The sequence below is a fragment of the Gobio gobio genome (genome assembly GCF_949357685.1).
Source record: "Gobio gobio genome assembly, chromosome: 11".
NCBI lineage: Eukaryota > Metazoa > Chordata > Actinopteri > Cypriniformes > Gobionidae > Gobio > Gobio gobio.
In genome coordinates, this window is record NC_137104.1 from 48,787,541 (window position 1) to 48,804,885 (window position 17,345).

The following is a 17,345-nucleotide window of genomic DNA, read 5'->3' on the forward strand; positions in this document are numbered from 1 at the left end:
CCCAGCTACAAAGGCAACAAGCCACTGATTACTCTCAACAGCCACAAGGCAAGTGCCTGCTAAGTCCTCGGAGTCTTGGAAGCACTGACTCTGGCTACTTTTCACGTTCTGAGAGTGCAGATCAAGCTATGAGTCCCCCAAGTCCTTTTGTTAAGATAACTCCCCCAGCAGAAGCCGACATTACAAAATACCCGCACGTTTCTCCTTCCCCAGTTGTGGCAACTGTCATGCATGTAGCATCTATTGATAAGCCTCGAGTTCCTTCTGGACAAATGCGTCCTCCATTGGAAACCAAAGCGCTATCTCTTGAGGAGCACATTTCAAAACTGATCTCAGACAACGAGGCTGTTGTGGATGACAAGCAACTAGACAGTGTCAAACCCAGAAGAACTTCCCTTTCCCGAAGGGGTAGCATTGATTCCCCTAAATCCTACATATTTAAAGACTCTTTTCAGTTTGATCTAAAACCACCAGTAAGAAGATCTAGTTCCAACTCGGACATACCAAAATCTCCTTTCACTCCTACAGACAAATCAAAGCCAGTATTTCTTCTTTCTGTACCACCTCAGTATCCAGCCATGGATTGTTTACCAATTACAAGAAGTAATTCAATGCCTACCACACCTGGTCAGTCAGCTCTCTTCCCCAATCTAACCCCTCAGCCTCACCCACTAAGGATCTGTCATTCATTTGATGACAAGATTAGCTCACTAAATGATGATGTATTCTCTTCAGCTCCCTCTACTCCAAATTCTGCTGTACATACTCGTACCCTAGTGAGGCAGATAGCAGTTGAGGATTTGTCCACAAATGATGGTCATGTTCTTATCTCAGTTCATTCCATGGATGAGAGCCATCATGGACCAAGTATTACACATGAGCTGAGAAGTAAGTCTTTTGAGCATGCAACCGAAAGAAACCGAAAGCCCCAGCAAAACAAAGGGACAATGTATGAATGTGAGACTTGTCGTAACCGTTACAGAAAACTGGAAAACTTTGAAAATCACAAGAAGTTTTATTGTTCCGAACTGCATGGTCCAAAAAACAAGCCTATGCATGCCAGAGAGATTGAGCCAGAAGTATTTGGACGTGGAATTCAGCAGCCTCATTTGAACAGAAATGCAGCAATTACTGGCATTGTAGAACAACCACTCATGGTAAGAAAAAGACGGAAAATTAAAAGTGTTGGAGATGATGATGACCAATCTCCAACTGAGACCACTCCTCCATGTTCAAGAAGTTTTGACTCCTGCCAGACCTCTACAGGTTCGACAGTGCAACCTTATTCTCACCATACCCAATCTTTAAGTAACTCTGCTATTTTAGGACAAATACAAATAATTGGTAGAGCTGCAGAATCACAAGAGTCAAGACTATCTCCAATAAGAGAGGCTCAGATCAGCACACCAAATAAAGAAAGAAGTGACCTCCAGAGACAAGGAAGTGGAACTTCAGTCATTAGACATACCAATTCCCTCAGCAGACCAAATTCTTTTGAAACATCGGAGTCCATTGACAGGTCATCTCCAGTTGATCCTGTGGAAAAGGACGTAAAGAGCTCTGTAAAAGGCCATACAGAGGCTGCAGTGAGTTCTTCTTCACAAAGTTACCATGACAGAATGTCTACACCTAAATGTGCCAGCCAAGGGTTGGAACCTCATAATAGGCAAACCTTTACCATTACCAGTGATGGTACACCTGTACAGCAATCACGGCTTGTGCGGCAGAACAACATTCAAGTCCCTGAAATTTTAGTAACGGAGGAACCAGACAGAGATCATGAAACTCAAGTTGTAGAATCAACAGAGAAACCTGCAGATACATTCAACTGGCCTCAGAGGAGTGAGAGCTTGTCCAAACTGCCGACGGAAAAACTCCCCCCAAAGAAAAAGCGCATCAGACTTGCTCAAATGGAACACTCTTCTGGCGAATCCAGCTTTGAGTCAAGTCTCTCCCGTAGCCTCAGTAGAGATAGTAGCTTGTCAAGGTGCTCTAGTATTTCAGCCTCTTTTGACAGAGATGATCCACCAAGATCGGACAGCCCATCAAGGGCTGATATTGTTGGGAAGCCACCAGAAGCTCAAGGGATCCCTGTAGCAAACAACACGCTTGGAGTGCCAGGCATGATGAGACGCGCTACCTCGGAACAGATCAGCTGCACTCAGTCATCAGTGGAAATTTCATGCGACTACCGTAGCAAATCCTTTGACTGCAGCAGCATGTCACCCAGCAGGCCTTTCTCACCAATGCAGACTGCCCTGCCAAAAACTTCACAATGTCCTCCAACTACCCAGGTGCCTCTCATTGAAAGAAGAAGAGGACCTCTAGTACGTCAAATGTCTTTGAAGATTGCACCAGACCCTCAACTGGCAGTGAAACATTCTCCCCCCATCCATAGAGTCCCCTTCACCAATGAATGCTCTGGGTCCCAACCTAGACCAATACATCTGAACACATCTGTACTTGTTCAGTCCTTTGTCCTACATTCCGGAGAGGGCTCGCTAACGAAAAATGAGCAAATGGTTCAAAGCATCAACCTTGGAAGCCAAACCCAACAACCCCAAGTTCATGGACTTCCACATCCATGGCATCAGACCTCAAGGGTTGCAGCATGCCACATGCAACCTCCGGTCAATATGGGTGCTGGTCAGACTGACATTCAGAAGAGCTCGGATGAAAAAAATCAGAAGAGTTTTGAACCTAAATACCAAATGAATTGCCCCGTACTAAAAACAGGCCAGACACATTCTTTAGCAGGTGTACAAGGCACGCAGATCGCATTGCCAGTGATAACAATACCAATTGCTAATGAAATTAAAGTGTCACAGTCAAATGATGGAATGCAAAATGTCTATGTAGCACAACCTGCTTATCAGGCTGTAATCAATAAGCCTCCAATTGTACCGCCTGCTGGTGCACAAGTTGATACATCTCATATAACGCCAGTATCTACACCTGTACCACAGATTCTAATCACCCATGAGCACACCCTTGCACCTGCGTCTGCAGTTTCTAAGGTCAACTTTCCTACGGTTCATGTGACCAGTAATTCAAAGATTGGACCAGAAATCCAATCACACAGACAACATGGGTCTGTTGCTTTACAAATTAAAAACAACATGAAAACCACTGACCAAAACCAATTTGCTGAGCAAAGCATCCTGTCCCTTGGTTCCCTGCATTGTACACAAAAACTGGTTTCTGCAAATTTATGCCCCCAAGAATCCACTGCCTCAAGTAAGCGTATGCTCTCCCCTGCCAACAGCCTTGACATTGCTATGGAAAAGACACAGAAACGGGCTAAAGATGAGCACGGAGCTGCATGTCTCACTGATGGTAGATCTCTAAACTACTTAAATTCAAAGATGTCAGAAATGACCAGGCAGAGGAAGTTAATGCTGGTTAGACAGGTCTGTACAACAGAGCCAGTGGATAGCCCAATTGAGACTGATGCCCCAGAACAATTGCCAGATATTTCTGAAGCTGAAAAGAACACCCAGTTACCAGTATCCCAGATAACAACAACTGAGGTCAGAGAACAGGAGATGGGGAGTAGAACACCTACCACAACATCTGCTACACATTCTTCACCTGGAGTTCAAAGCTATGTCATACCAGAGAATTCCACTCTCAAGCCACAAGAGAAACCCGAGGAGCAGCGCTGGTCTCCATCGAAATCTGCTCTGAGGCCTTCAACATTTCAGGGACAAGTGAAGTTAGCTTCTTCTGTGTCAGTTGTCAACACCAGAGACAGCCATCGCCTGTCTTTCCCCAGTCTGAAAACAGCTACAACCTTCACCTGGTGTTTTCTCATGAAAAGGAAATCTCTCCACATTCAGCAAACAGACCAGAGGATCTCTGCCTACTCTGCATGGGTAGTAAACCCAAACAATCCCAATCCATTGGGGCTTCCCACCAAAGTGGTTATGTCCTTGTTTGACTCCAAACAGACATCCAAGAAAATACACTACACCCAAGCAAAAACAACAACTTTGAAATCCGACATCTTGACCTACTCTGGGAAGCTGAAGGACATCTTGCCAAAAGTAATAGCATTTTCACTCGATTGATGCTGCTTTAACAGTTAGCTTTTATATTGGTTGCTATTTTACATTTTTAATGCATTTGTTATGGTGCATTCTTGATTAACACATTATTGTATTTTGTATTGTTTCAGGTTTTGATTCAGCAAAGGTCTGTGCCAACTGAGAATAGTGGAAAAATAAAACCAGAGACTCAATCAATTAATCAGACAGAGTCAGACAGAGACTCTTCCAAATCTGAACCCCAACGAGTGAAGATCTTTGATGGAGGGTTTGTAAATCTTAACATTTATCTTACCCCACTTCTTTCTAAATAGTTAACAGGAAATTGTGTTTTGATGTGCTATTTGTGGTATATTTTCAGTTTCAAATCGAATGAGGAGTATGTGTATGTTAGGGGACGGGGAAGAGGAAAATACATCTGTGAGGAATGTGGAATTCGCTGCAAGAAACCTAGCATGCTGCGGAAACACATCCGTACTCATTCGGACATCCGTCCATTTCACTGCACGCACTGCAACTTCTCTTTCAAGACTAAAGGTGGGTTCAGTCTGAAAGGCTGATTCGAAAGCTATGATTATACATTTATCACAGCTATACATTTTGTTTTCTTCCTCAATTGGCAATTATTGTTAAAAAAAATTATGAACAGAACAAAAAGAAGATACTAAAAAACAAACTTAATTTTAATCCATAAAAAACTCGGGTTCATGTATACCATCATAAATAGCTAACTCACACTTGCACAAGGACAAATCTAAACATGTTTTAACTTAAAAGGTTTAATTTAATGTATTTTTTGAGAACGGTTAGGTAATTTAGATAATTCTTAGGGATGGCTGGAAATTATTATGCTTTTTTTTTCCTCTTACCTGCCTTTTTTTTTTTGAAGATTGTGCCTGTTCTCTTAAAAAAAGCCAGTATGATTCATCACAGTTGAACTTCCCACGCTGCACTGCAGAACAGCACAGTGTCAGACCAGCCCACGTTCCTTTAAGAACTTCTTTATCAGTTACTCACCCATTACATAGAGCTAGTGCTTGGGAACATGTCATGCTTATGTAAACCACTCCCATGCCCTGCATCCGCCTCCCACCTGAGTGACCTCTCTGTTCCCTTTATCCACATAGGGAACCTTACCAAGCACATGAAGTCCAAAGCCCACAGCAAGAAGTGCATGGAAATGGGAGTTGCTGTGGGTATTATTGAGGACCAGGACGCAGAAGACTCAGGTAGAAGTCTTTCATGCGCTTTTGAGAATATAAGTCTTAAATGGGTATGGAATAGGGGAGTTAATTTCATAAGGACCCACACTTTACCAACCAACTCAGAAAGCAGAAACTATAGTTTTGTTTACATCATTACATAGTCATTTTTAACAACAGACTCAACCTGACCATTAATAGGTTTACTAATAATAGTACCATCTGTTAAATGTGGATTGTCTCTAGCTATGTTCTATTGCAGTGATGATCAATGGCAATGCCACAGTCTAATTAGAGATTCTAAACGCAGTCTTTTTCCTTGTTAACTCTTGGTGCATGTGGGCGGCATACACAGCGTTTACTGCGAGGAAATTGCAGCATCTAATTTTAGCAGGAAAGAGAGAGAGAGAGAAAAGCTGTGAGCTTTCTCTGGTCTCAGTTACAGAGAGCATATTTGTTTTCCTCTCACACAGTTCCACACAAGCTGTCAAGCACAGGCTGCTTTTGTGGTCTGAGGTGTTAATGTCTTCCCTATATAATGAGAGGGGTGTTTCTAGATCTATCATTCCTTATTATGCTATGCAGTACATGTAAAAGCTAGAGGAATGTGACAGGTGTTGAAAGACCAAAGATTACTTAAAGATTCCTAAAAAGGTCACACTATCCCTTAGTCACACATTTCACACTGGTGAAATGGTTTTGTGAATGTCTGTGAAAAATTTTAGTTCCAAGGAGAATTTTCCAAGTAGAACCAAGCTCTTTTATAGCTATGCGATTACAATTCCTCCTGCTCTTTTTGCTCATCAAGTTGTTTTTCCCTCCTAAGGTGATCGAGGAAGAGCAGGAAGTGCTGACAGACAGGACTCGGATGGTGATGACTCTGATGGCCCAGATGATGAAGATAACGATGGGGAAGAGGAGGACGAGGAGGACAGTCAGGCAGAGTCTGGCCTCTCTGCAACACCTTCTGTTTCTGCAAGCCCACAGCATCTTCCTGCTAACCACGCCGACACAGCTCCTAGTTCTCTGCTGGCTCAAATGTCCATCAGCCCGAACCCAACCCCGGCTCCCCAACCTCAGCCTCCTCCAGCTTCAGACTACCAGAACTCAGACACAGAGTCTGTGGCTATGATGAGCCCAGTTTTATTGGTCAGACAGATGTCAATTTCTGCGTCCTGCTCCAGCCCCGGTCCTAGTCCCACCTCCTTCACATCCCACCCCGCCCCTGCCTCAGAATCCCAGACCTCTGATACTGACTCCGTACACATGATGAGCCCAGTGTCGCCTTGCAGGCAGATGTCCATCGACTACCCTGAATTTGACGTTCCCCCTAGTCCCCCAGTGCCAGGCAAGGGCGCCAAGCTCGGCCAGGTGAGACCCGTGTCCTCGCAATCATTGTCTTTCTCGTCGTACATCCCTTCCTCTCTACATGTACACCTCACCCCATACCAGTACCAGACCCCATATGCATTCCAATGTCTTGAGTCTCGCATGCCTGGCACGCCAGCAAAACTGCTTTGAATGCATGAAAAGGTGAATAGAATTTTAACTGGTAGTCAGTGACTGCAATTTTGTGTTGCTTGGCAGTGTCGATAAAAGTATTCATAACATTGTTTTTCAACAGGATGGAGTGCCGAGCAGCATTACCCAGCATCCAAGTGAGTGCAATGCCAACGTCGACCGTGGTACTCAGACCTCTTCTGACCCTCTTCAGGGACCCCTGCACTTTCCAAATGCAGGTCCGATCCACGAGCACAGAGTAGGAGCCACTACTCATCTCTTCAGCCACCTGCCTTTGCACTCCCAACAGCCTCCTCGTTCCCCATACAGCATGGTACCAGTGGGTGGCATCCAACTTGTTCCCGCTGGCTTGGCTGCTTACTCCACATTTGTACCCATACAGGCCGGGCCAGTCCAGCTAACCATCCCAGCACTCAGCGTTATTCACAGGCAGACTGGCAGCCCCCTCCCTGGCCCCAATACCTCGCCCCGGCCAGAGGGTTCTCCGACCCAGCCACTGGTAGTCCAGGAGCCAGTCAGTAGTGTATTGCCTTGTTTCCCTCTGGGCCAAGTGGCAGGGCTTCAGACACTTGGTGCTCCCCAGACTGCCCTGCAGCCTATGGGTTTGGAGACCTTGAGTGTGGTGGGTTTAGCCAACTCCACCCAGCTGGTGCCTCAACAGAGTCTGCCATTAAATGCCACCCTAGGAGTGCAGGTGCTGGCAGCTAGCCCCACCCCTCAGTGCAGCACGGCTTCCCCAGGACAAATCCCTGGCCTGCAGATTCTCAACATTGCCCTGCCCGCCCTTATACCATCGCTCAGCCCTCTCTCAGCTCTCAGCCCACTCCCTGCAGCCCAGGACAAGCCACGTAGCCCTGAGGGTGTAGCATCTGTACTTCCACCAGCACAGGTTGCCGAATCACTACCAGCAACTATTCCCTCAGCCAGTCCTCCAACAGCCAAACTAGGAGATGATCCTACAAATGCAAAGCCATCCACAGAGGCGAAGCAGGTCTCTCAAAACAGCACTAGTGCTGGATCTAAGGATACAGGGGGCACAGAGAAGACTACAGCCATGGTGGAAAAACCAAAAACACCACCACAACCATCTTTGCTCTCCTCCCCCTCGTCCTCTAATGAGAAAGGCTGTGATCTCGCACACAAGGCAACAGCAGGTGGGGCTAGTGAAGCGAAGCCACGTCAACCTGTCTCTAGACAGCCAGTGACTGATGACTACAATGAAGCCTCCAGTGATGATGAGGATAGACTTGTCATAGCTACCTGAGAGTCCCAATAAAAAGCTCTTTCTTTCCTGCCTATGAATTCCTCTCCATCTCTTTCCACATCTTTCTCCCTCTTTTAGTAAAACTATGTCACTTTGTAAAACTGAAACACTTCAGGGGGTTTGCAGCTCTGCAAGCCTTCTCTAAAAGCACATTTTCTGACAGTCATAATGTATGTGCAATCATAAATGATGACCAATTGTTTTATTTTGTACTCTTTTGTCAGCACCAGACAGTTATTTTCTTTTTGTACATGTTGTATAGACAATTGTGCCTTTTGGAGTTTCACGTTTAGAAACCTGTATATAATATCTTATAAATCTAGTAGTTGCCTATTAAGTTGATATGGAAGATAAAGAAGAATGGAGGAAATTTGTTTTATTTTTAAATGTTTTCATTTTGAAAAAGTTTTATGTCTATCGTAAATTGATGGGGAAATTAATGTTGTACTGATTATATAAACATTTCTATGGCTTTTGGGGGTCAGTGTTCCTGTGCACAGATGTTGTGGTCAAGTATTTATTATATTACACCTGGTGCCCATTTTGAACTCCATAAGTCCATAGGTATGAGTAAAATGGTGGCTTTACATTTGCTGTATCTATAATATCGACAGTATCAGTAAAACCTTGTTTACAAGTGCAGTAATGCCTCTGAAGTCTTCTTTTTTTCTTTTTAAGCGGTGTAATTAGCTATCTGATTTGCTGTCTTTTTTCTCCTTTAATCAACCCCGTAGAAAGGGTTATTCCCGGGGCTCTCCAAGGCACTAGAATTATTCAGCAGTTAAAATCACTAATGAGGAGCTTGGAGAGGCCAGCAAATGACGTCACCAATCAGCTCCTTTACGAGGATTATTAACTGTGACATTGTCCTTGTCTCAAGAGGCTTGGAGCAAAAGCTCTCATTACAGCCCCGGAATGACTCATTCAATTGACAGCATTTGCTGTCTGCCGCTGCAGTCCGCCAAGACTGACTCGACAGCGTCCCCTGCTGGACGGGTCGTGTCACTGCGGGCAAAGCGTTGGAGCACAGGGTGCATCATGCAGGAAGGTGGGGTGGGGGAAGATGTTGCTTAGTTACCCAGCCCACAGAAGAACATGAGAGTGGGTGAGACTCTCTGGAAACGGCTCTGAACATTCAGTCCAACCAAACCTTGTGAATTTAGTCAAAGTGAGTGAGTAAAAATCAGTTGTGCATACTAAACTAGTCTGCACCCAATGGGAATGCCATTCCTTGATTTGACCATAAATCTAAATCGCTTCATTGAACAGATCATTTTTCTATCATTGGTAAATGTGCTGATCTCAATACATCAGCGCTGTTCTGTAGAAGGAAAAAGAGAACAATCATCGTTACGACCTGTATGTACAGGTGAGGCTTAACCTTGACTATGAGTGCAATGTCAGAATATTTGGAAAACTATTACTGTATTCAATGCCACCCTTGCCTGAGGAGAGCAACATTGAAAAACCGAACCGCATATTTCCATAATTATCCTTAATGCAGCATCCATATTCACCTGATCTTAATAGATAGCTTTTATTGTTGTCCTAATTCTCTGTCTTAGATGGAACAAGCATGAACAAGCTACACGTATGGAAACTTTGTGCTGTAATATTTAAAGGGATAGTTCACCCAAAAAATGAAAATTCTGTCAATAATTGCTCACCCTCATGTCGTTCCAAACCAGTAAGACTTTCGTTCATTTTCAGAACACAAATAAAAAGGTTTTTGATTAAATCTGAGAGCTTTCTGTACTTTGATAGATTGTAAAACTAATCCATATGAATTGTTTTCTGAAGAGACATATACACGATGAACATTTATATGATTAACAGATTGAATTTGGGCTTTTATTCATATGGAGCTTATCATATAAAGCAATTGTGTCTTCAGAAAATTTAGACTAGATTCATTTAGTTTTACGATCTCTATGAACTTTTTGATGCATCAAAGTGATAGTTGCGTAGCTGTCAAAAGTACAGAAAGCTCTCAGATTACATCAAAACATCTTCATTTGTGTTCTGAAGATGAACAAAAGTCTTGGAACGACATTAGGGTGAGTAATTAATTACATAATTTTCATTTTCATAAAGAGATCATAAAACTCTATGAATCAAACAGTTTGGTCTAAATTTTCTGAAGAGACACAATCGCTTTCTATGATGAAAAGACGTGTAAATTCAATCTGTTCATCATGTATGTCTCTTCAGAAAATTTGGACTAAACCACTCAATTCATATGGATTAGTTTTACAATCTCTTTATGAACTTTTTGAAGCATCAAAGTGGTAGTTGCGTAGCTCTCAATAGAGGGACAGAAAGATCTTCATTTGTGTCCCGAAGCTGAGCGAAACACTAACAGTTTTGGAACGACATGAGGGTGAGAAATTAATGAGAAAAATGTCTTTTTTTTTTGGGTGAACTATCCCTTTAATACATTTTTGGAGCGGGTGGAGGGTTAGGTGATTGTGAGCACAAACTGGCATGAGTTTCCATTAACAGGGTTTTCCATTGGGCAGGGAAAGGGCTGGAGGCTAAAGTTTCCGAACCGCTGCTAGTACCATATCCATTTAGTGAGTCTTTTCAAACCTAAAGTGATTCAGGCAAACCCACATGATTCTCTTCTACATCTGAAGCTGTGAAAATTATTTTTATCTCACTGATATATTCATGCCAATTTTTACAATTGTGTGAATGGAGATGTAATGAAATTACTGTTGAAGCTCGGCCAGTTTTGTGTTTTATAATTGATTTACTAGTTAAACTGTGCTGAAAACACATTCTGTTTAATAGCAGGTTCAACTTACCCCATATAGAGTGCTTCAGTATTGGGATTTTGTTTTCACATGTTCAAGGAACCATTTTTTCTGGGCAATATCGACGAAAATGTCATGTTATTTTTGCATAGACGCGAAAAACTATTTCGTCACTGAGAAACATTCCGTAAAACGTAACTAACCCTGGTCTACGAATATATAATACAAATAATTCGTGGAATGTACATTACTTGTGTTTATTAGAAAACCTCTTTTGGAGTCTCGGTGCATTTGCATGGGTAGTCTGTACTCGCGCGCCCTCTACTGCTCTGTGTGAAAACTACCCCTGTAAGTCATCTTTCTTACCATAAATACTTGGCACCGAACGACCGCTCGGCGTCTCCATCCCGCTGGAATCTCAGGAATACAAAGTTCTTATCTCGCTCCACACGTTGCTTGTCTGTGACTATTAACAAACAGCATTGTGTTCGCGTGAGCGAGCGGGCGGGAGGCGGAGAGCGCGAGTATATAAGCGCTCCTGTACTGTGTGCTCGAGACTCCAGAATGATGCATTGAGAAGACTGCAGTTTAATAGTGCAACAACTGAGGCTTTTAAACTGTTTGCGAATTTATTGGACTATCACCTTTTGTGCCACAAGATAAAAAAAAATGGATTTGAGGATTATTTTTCCAGTGTTGTCCATGCTGTCATCTGGATTTTTTGACTTTGGTATGTACTTATTTTAAGAGTATTTATAAGTGGTATATATTATTTGACTACTTTTTAAATAGTTTACTCTATTATTGTGATCAAACAAGCTGAAATGTGTGAAATAGAGATAGAAAAATGCAGGGATCCAGATAAAATCAATTATTAGTACTATATGACATTGCTTAAACAGCATATCATTTTTTTTTTTTGTATTATTATTATTCTTGTTGGCAATATGTTTGAGCATCAATGACATTTTTAATTGAGCGTGACAAATTCCAGATTTTCCAGTCCATCAAACATAGGGTTGTGCAACTTAGGAGTGTAAAAATCACATTGCATGTTTGAAAGTGGAAATCATTATGTAGCAATAGCTTATGAATTCAACCTATTTTTTTTTTACTTTTAGCTGCTCCAGCATCTTTGGGTCATGATGGCACTGAACCACACACATCTGTCTCTGCACGCCACTCCAGGACTAAGAGATGTTCCTGTGCAAGTTTTCTGGACAAAGAGTGTGTCTACTTTTGCCACCTGGACATAATATGGGTCAACACACCAGAGTAAGTCATTACTGAGTGCCTATGCTATCAAATCTGAATCAATGACCTGTGAATGTACAATAAATGTGTAAATCATTATAGCGTGATTCATGCATCATGGCATGACTACATTTGTTTTCTAACTATTTTTTCTTTTCCCCCAGGCGAACAGTGTCATATGGACTTGGAAACGCTCCACGGAAGAAGCGCTCAGTCACGGAACCTGTTGTGCCCAAGACACGCTGCAAATGTGCAGATAGCAAAGACAAAACATGCTCTACATTCTGTCAAGCGAACAACGCGTTACGGTGAGTACACTGAATACAAATAAGTTGAACGCTGTCATATTTCAAAGCCAGATAGTTTTAATCTTTACAGCAATTTCAAGGACACCAAAAAAATATTTTGGACACGCTTGTTTTCTCGAGAGTGAGCTGTGTGTGGCAACCTCAGTATTAACGTACAGGCATAATATCTGTCACTACATGACTTAACGAACTTGCAGAAACAGGTTTCATTTCTATTTGTGGACTTTTATCAGACTCGTTCAGGAATTGACTGCTGAACTTTCTTTCTTAGGTATAAAGACGAGGCGATCCACGCCGCCCAGGGCCACGATTGTGCCGAGAAGCAATGCAAACACAAGCTGGCAGACAAACAGACAAAGATTAGACGGTAAGACAAACCTCATAGACTGAAAACAAATCAAGCGGCACATTCTCATTCTCATAATTGTGTGCTTTAATTACAAGCCTCCGTAAGATTGATGTCTCCTGTGGCTGCGACGAATAACCTGTCATTCATTTTCATGACAGAAAACATTAAAGGGGATAGTTCACCCAAAATTGAAAATCCTTTACTCGCCCTCACTCTAAAAAAAAAAAAGGTTCTATATTGCACCAAAAATGGTTCTTGGCTCGTAATCATAGGGGAACCTTTTTTAGTGCTATATAGCACCAATTTTGGTGCTTCAGTGGTTCTTCAGCGGTTCTTCAGAGGTTCTTCAGCGGTTCTTCAGAGGTTCTTCACCGGTTCTTTGACTAAGGTGCTATATAGCACCTCTGAAGAACCGCTGAAGAACCACTGAAGCACCAAACTTGGTGCTATATAGCACTAAAAAAGGTTCCCCAATGATTATGAGCCTTTTTTTTTAGAGTGTAGGGGAACCTTTTTAAGTGCTATAGAGCAGGGGTTTTCAAACTTTATTATAGCAAGGGCCCCCAAATATGATGAACCTTGTATGAGGGACCCCCTTCCTAAAATCCATCTATATATTTGTTAGTATGAAAAAACTGAGATAAATAGTAAGTGTGACATTATAAATACAATATTCCAAACTTAAATTGGCTATACTTAATGTTGGATGTATAAACTCGAAGAAGAAATGTTCAATTAAAACGTATTTTTATAAGCAACTTTCACAATAAATGTATGTGCAGCTTAGGTACTGCGTTAAGAATACTGCCTTACAACCCCAGTGAGCAAGATAAAGGACTATAGTGAGAAAAACTCACTAGAAAGCTAACATATACAATTTTGGAAAGTATGTTTACGGCAAGAAAGGAGAGAAACGTTTAGATTTAACATGAGATTTAACGGGTAGAAAATTCGGTAGACTTTATCCATTTTTGCTTTGTCTTTTTATTCTCTGAAATTTTCTAGGGACCCCTTAGAACCTTCTGGAGGACCCCAGTTTGAAAACCCCTGCTATATAGGACCAATTTTGGTGCTTCAGTGGTTCTTCACCAGTTCTTTGACTAAGGTGCTATATAGCACCTCTGAAGAACCACTGAAGAACCACTGAAGCACCAAAATTGGTGCTATATAGCACTTTAAAAGGTTCCCCTGCGATTACAAGCCAAGAACCATTTTTGGTGCCATATAGAACCTTTTTTTTTTAGAGTGAATTTGTGTGTAACCAAGCAGATCTCACCCCCCATTGACTTCCATAGTAGGACAAAAAATTACTATGGAAGTCAATAGGGGGGTGAGATCATTCTTGGTTACAAACATTCTTCGAAATATCTTCTATACAAAGAAATGTATACAGGTTTGGAACAACTTGAGGGTGACCGATCATTTTTAAGTGAACGATTCCTTTAACTTTGAAAGTAAATAGTTTTTTGAAGATTCAGCTTTATTATACCATTATATGAAATCTTACATTTCAGTCTGTATTAAACCCTCAATTCTCAAAGCCTCCGAGCACCTGATTTCAGTCGTACAACTAATGCTTGCCTGGTAAATCTGGTTAGATTTTTCACCTGTGTTTGCTGTGAGATTGACCTCATTGCTTTGTTTTTCTACAGGGTGAAAAACACAGAAGAGATTGGAGATGTCCTCTCCAGGGTGAGGGCCGTCAAGAACATCCATTTTCTCCTGGAGAAATGGCGAGCGAGGCAGCACCACAGGCCACGAGCGAGGACATCCGGAAACGCTGCCTCGTAGAGATCCACCTCAGCTTTTGAGCTTCGCTGACCCACTACAGGATTTACCTGAAGAAGAAGCTCCTCTCTGCTCCTTCATTGCACACGTCATGCAGTCGGGGTGTCATCAGGTGTGTTGGAATACCTGCAGATGCAACCGTCTTGGATTGCGGTGTTTGTCACGTGGTCTCCAACCTCGGGGCGAGTCAGCATCAGTTTGGAGCTCAACGGGGAGAAGAATCAAACCTCTGATGGAGATGTTGACTGAAACAAACCGAACCTCAAATGATCAAGACTAACCTCTACCTGCCGACTTTTCTAGAACTTTTGGTGATAATTCGTCGGAGAAGCCACTGCGTCCTCCAGATTAAAGACTTTGCATTGAAGATACTTGTTGCACAGGAGGAATACTAAATTAAACTGTGGACTGTGTGATAGCCAAAGACTCTGGTGGAAGAACGCTTCTGGTTCTTGCTACTGGACTATATACACTGTAAAACAATGAAGCTCTGCAATTGTGTCAATGCATCAATGGAAATGTTATTTTTCACATTTATGTTAAATATCTTTAATTGAGCCATATTGGCTGATAAGATTTTTCTCAATGTTATTATTTCTATGAAATGATAATATTTAATTGCCATTATTGTGGTAACCGTTTTTAAGTAATAATAAATATGTGGCATTATTTAAACGACTTCAGTTGTTTTGTGAATTGTTCCGCTCATTTAGTTTAAATCCCACTGAAATGCATCATTTAATTTTCATGTGCTCCAGCTCTATATATGATGAGAAGTACCATGGTATAATATGTAACCATTTTAATCTCTCAGTACCATAGTACACAGTAAAAGTGCCATGGTCTGATGTGTGCCATGGTGATGCCACATTTTTGAGAGCAGATTTTGTCTTTTAAAATGATACGTTTATGAGCAAAAGTGGTGACAAGCCAACAAACAGTAAACACTTTCAATAATAATATAGCTTTTTCAAAGAACCCAAGGATGCTTTGCAAAGCACAAACAAGCAATTTAAACAAGCGTGCATGAGCGTAACACAAAAGCAGCAGGAATTACACGGATCAGTGAGTTGGATGTAGTTATGTGAATGTAGGTTTGGTGCCTCATCACCTACATTAGAGTTTAAACAGGTGCAGAGAAAGCAAGCTTTCAATGTGTGCGGAAAAAGGCACATGAGAGATGATGGTGAAGCAAACTGGATATGGTGACAAATTGTCATCCATTAGACACAGATACATACCAAAACAATGAGTTTAATCTTAACAAGAAGACTGGATCCAAAACAGAAACAAAGACAACAGAAAATAATTCTCATTTACAGTTTGTAAAAATTCTACACACCAAAAGATTAGACCTTCAAATATTAATCTTACATACACAGAAAGATTTTGGTGTAGGATTTTCACTGACACTGCTTACAAATAATGACAAAGAAACGGCAAGTAACAAGAGTTAAACACGACATTTTCAAGGAGAAAGACTGAAATAGTATTTCCTTGTAAAATGTCGTTTGAAAAATATTTCTTTTACAGTCTGCAGATAAAAAGTTATCGGTTTCGATTTGCATTTTTCAAATTCTTCAAACTTTAAGACAGCACTTGTATGGGACTCCAGGTGTGAGGTCTTGGCAGATTTTGGTCTTGAGGGATACTATACTATATACTATATATGAGTCAAACTCTGCTACGGGTTAATAATTGAACAATAGTTTTAAAATGTGATTTTCACTATCAAAACCACCTGATAAAAAACAAAAAACTAATTTGTGACAGCTGTCAGTCTAATATGCAATTTATGTAAGCCACAAAATAAACTTTTCATTCTGTAAAATAAGTATAATGAAATATGCAAAAAGCCTTTTGAACATCTCCAGCACTTTTTATAATTGCCCAAATATCAAATGTATACACTCTAAAAAATGCTGGGTTAAAAATAACCAGCAATTGGGTTGTTTTAACCCAGCGGTTGGGTCAAATGTTTGCTTAAAACAACCCAATTGTTGGGTTAGTCCATTTTCAACCCAATTTGGGTTATTTTTAACCCAGCATTTTTTAGAGTGTAGTTCACCCCTTATGCACGCTATTATGTCCGTCAAAAGCTTACGCTTGTTGGGTTGGAATATTAGAACTAAAAACATTGACATACAGTACATCAACACACTCATCAATCCCTTCACTGAATATGCTGAATCCACATCATTTGAATATTACAACATCGATGTCTGTCAAAAAATGATGTGCACAATACATGGTAGTATTTACGAGAAGCAGAGGTCCAGCGAGTGAGTACACATTCTCTTGAAATCCCACACTATAACGGATGTTCTGAATAAATCATCGCTTTCCGAGAAGAGGGAGAAAATGGCCTCAACAGCGGCTTCAACATGCTGTCTGTCAAAGACGATAACATGCATAATACATAACGCACGTGAACATAAATGTGTTCACTCACTGAAATTGAATCTGAATGATCAGGGAACTGATTGAAATACTTCACACTGCATGCTAAAGAGAATAAACGCCAATCCAATTGAAAAACTTCGCCGGGTTAGTGAAAACCGTTCAACATGTTAGTTTTGACGGACATTTTTATGCACAAACTGCTCATTCTGATTCTGACATTCCTGATTTGAATATTTTAAATAATTTTCTATTCAATTAATATTAATAAAATATTAACTATTCTTTTTGCCCCCATAATTTTGGCAATAGGTGAACTGTTTAATGAGTGATTTTGAGTCCCTGTAGTCGTACAATTTGACTCTCATATGTTGATGTAATATATATTATACATTTGACAGGTGATTTTTATCAAATGTAGTTTGAATACTATCTTCTCAGTTAACATTTCCTTCTG

At 41.2% G+C, this 17,345-nt stretch overlaps 2 protein-coding genes across 6 annotated transcripts in view; both read left to right on the forward strand.

Moving 5' to 3' along the window:
* Positions 1-8,675, forward strand: part of hivep1 (HIVEP zinc finger 1) — a gene marked incomplete at its 5' end in the record, with an annotated part of 86,356 nt that extends 77,681 nt beyond the window's left edge. For 4 of the 5 annotated variants that reach the window (XM_079829482.1, XM_079829483.1, XM_079829484.1 and 1 more), the window contains 6 exons: positions 14-4,046; positions 4,178-4,314; positions 4,408-4,583; positions 5,174-5,275; positions 6,075-6,619; positions 6,873-8,675. In XM_079829482.1, coding sequence (XP_079685608.1) covers positions 14-4,046; positions 4,178-4,314; positions 4,408-4,583; positions 5,174-5,275; positions 6,075-6,619; positions 6,873-8,033 — 6,154 coding nt within the window. In that variant the 3' untranslated portion in view covers positions 8,034-8,675. Of the gene's footprint in view, positions 1-13; positions 4,047-4,177; positions 4,315-4,407; positions 4,584-5,173; positions 5,276-6,074; positions 6,782-6,872 lie in introns of all 5 variants that reach the window. The other variant, XM_079829485.1, reaches the window with a different exon arrangement.
* Positions 8,676-11,236: 2,561 nt separating this feature from the next.
* Positions 11,237-15,357, forward strand: edn1 (endothelin 1). The gene is made up of 5 exons (XM_079829446.1): positions 11,237-11,519; positions 11,911-12,064; positions 12,208-12,351; positions 12,623-12,718; positions 14,353-15,357. Exons 1-5 carry the CDS (start codon positions 11,459-11,461, stop codon positions 14,489-14,491), a joined length of 594 nt encoding a protein of 197 aa, XP_079685572.1. The 5' UTR covers positions 11,237-11,458; the 3' UTR covers positions 14,492-15,357.
* The last annotated feature ends 1,988 nt before the right edge of the window (positions 15,358-17,345 follow it).

Bases quoted from the DNA above. Each gene is read 5' to 3' on its own strand.
- edn1 (XM_079829446.1), top strand. From the start codon at position 11,459: ATGGATTTGAGGATTATTTTTCCAGTGTTGTCCATGCTGTCATCTGGA. The intron at 11,520-11,910 runs GTATGTACTTAT...TTTTACTTTTAG, and splicing joins ATCTGGATTTTTTGACTTTG to CTGCTCCAGCATCTTTGGGT. The intron at 12,719-14,352 runs GTAAGACAAACC...GTTTTTCTACAG, and splicing joins AAACAGACAAAGATTAGACG to GGTGAAAAACACAGAAGAGA.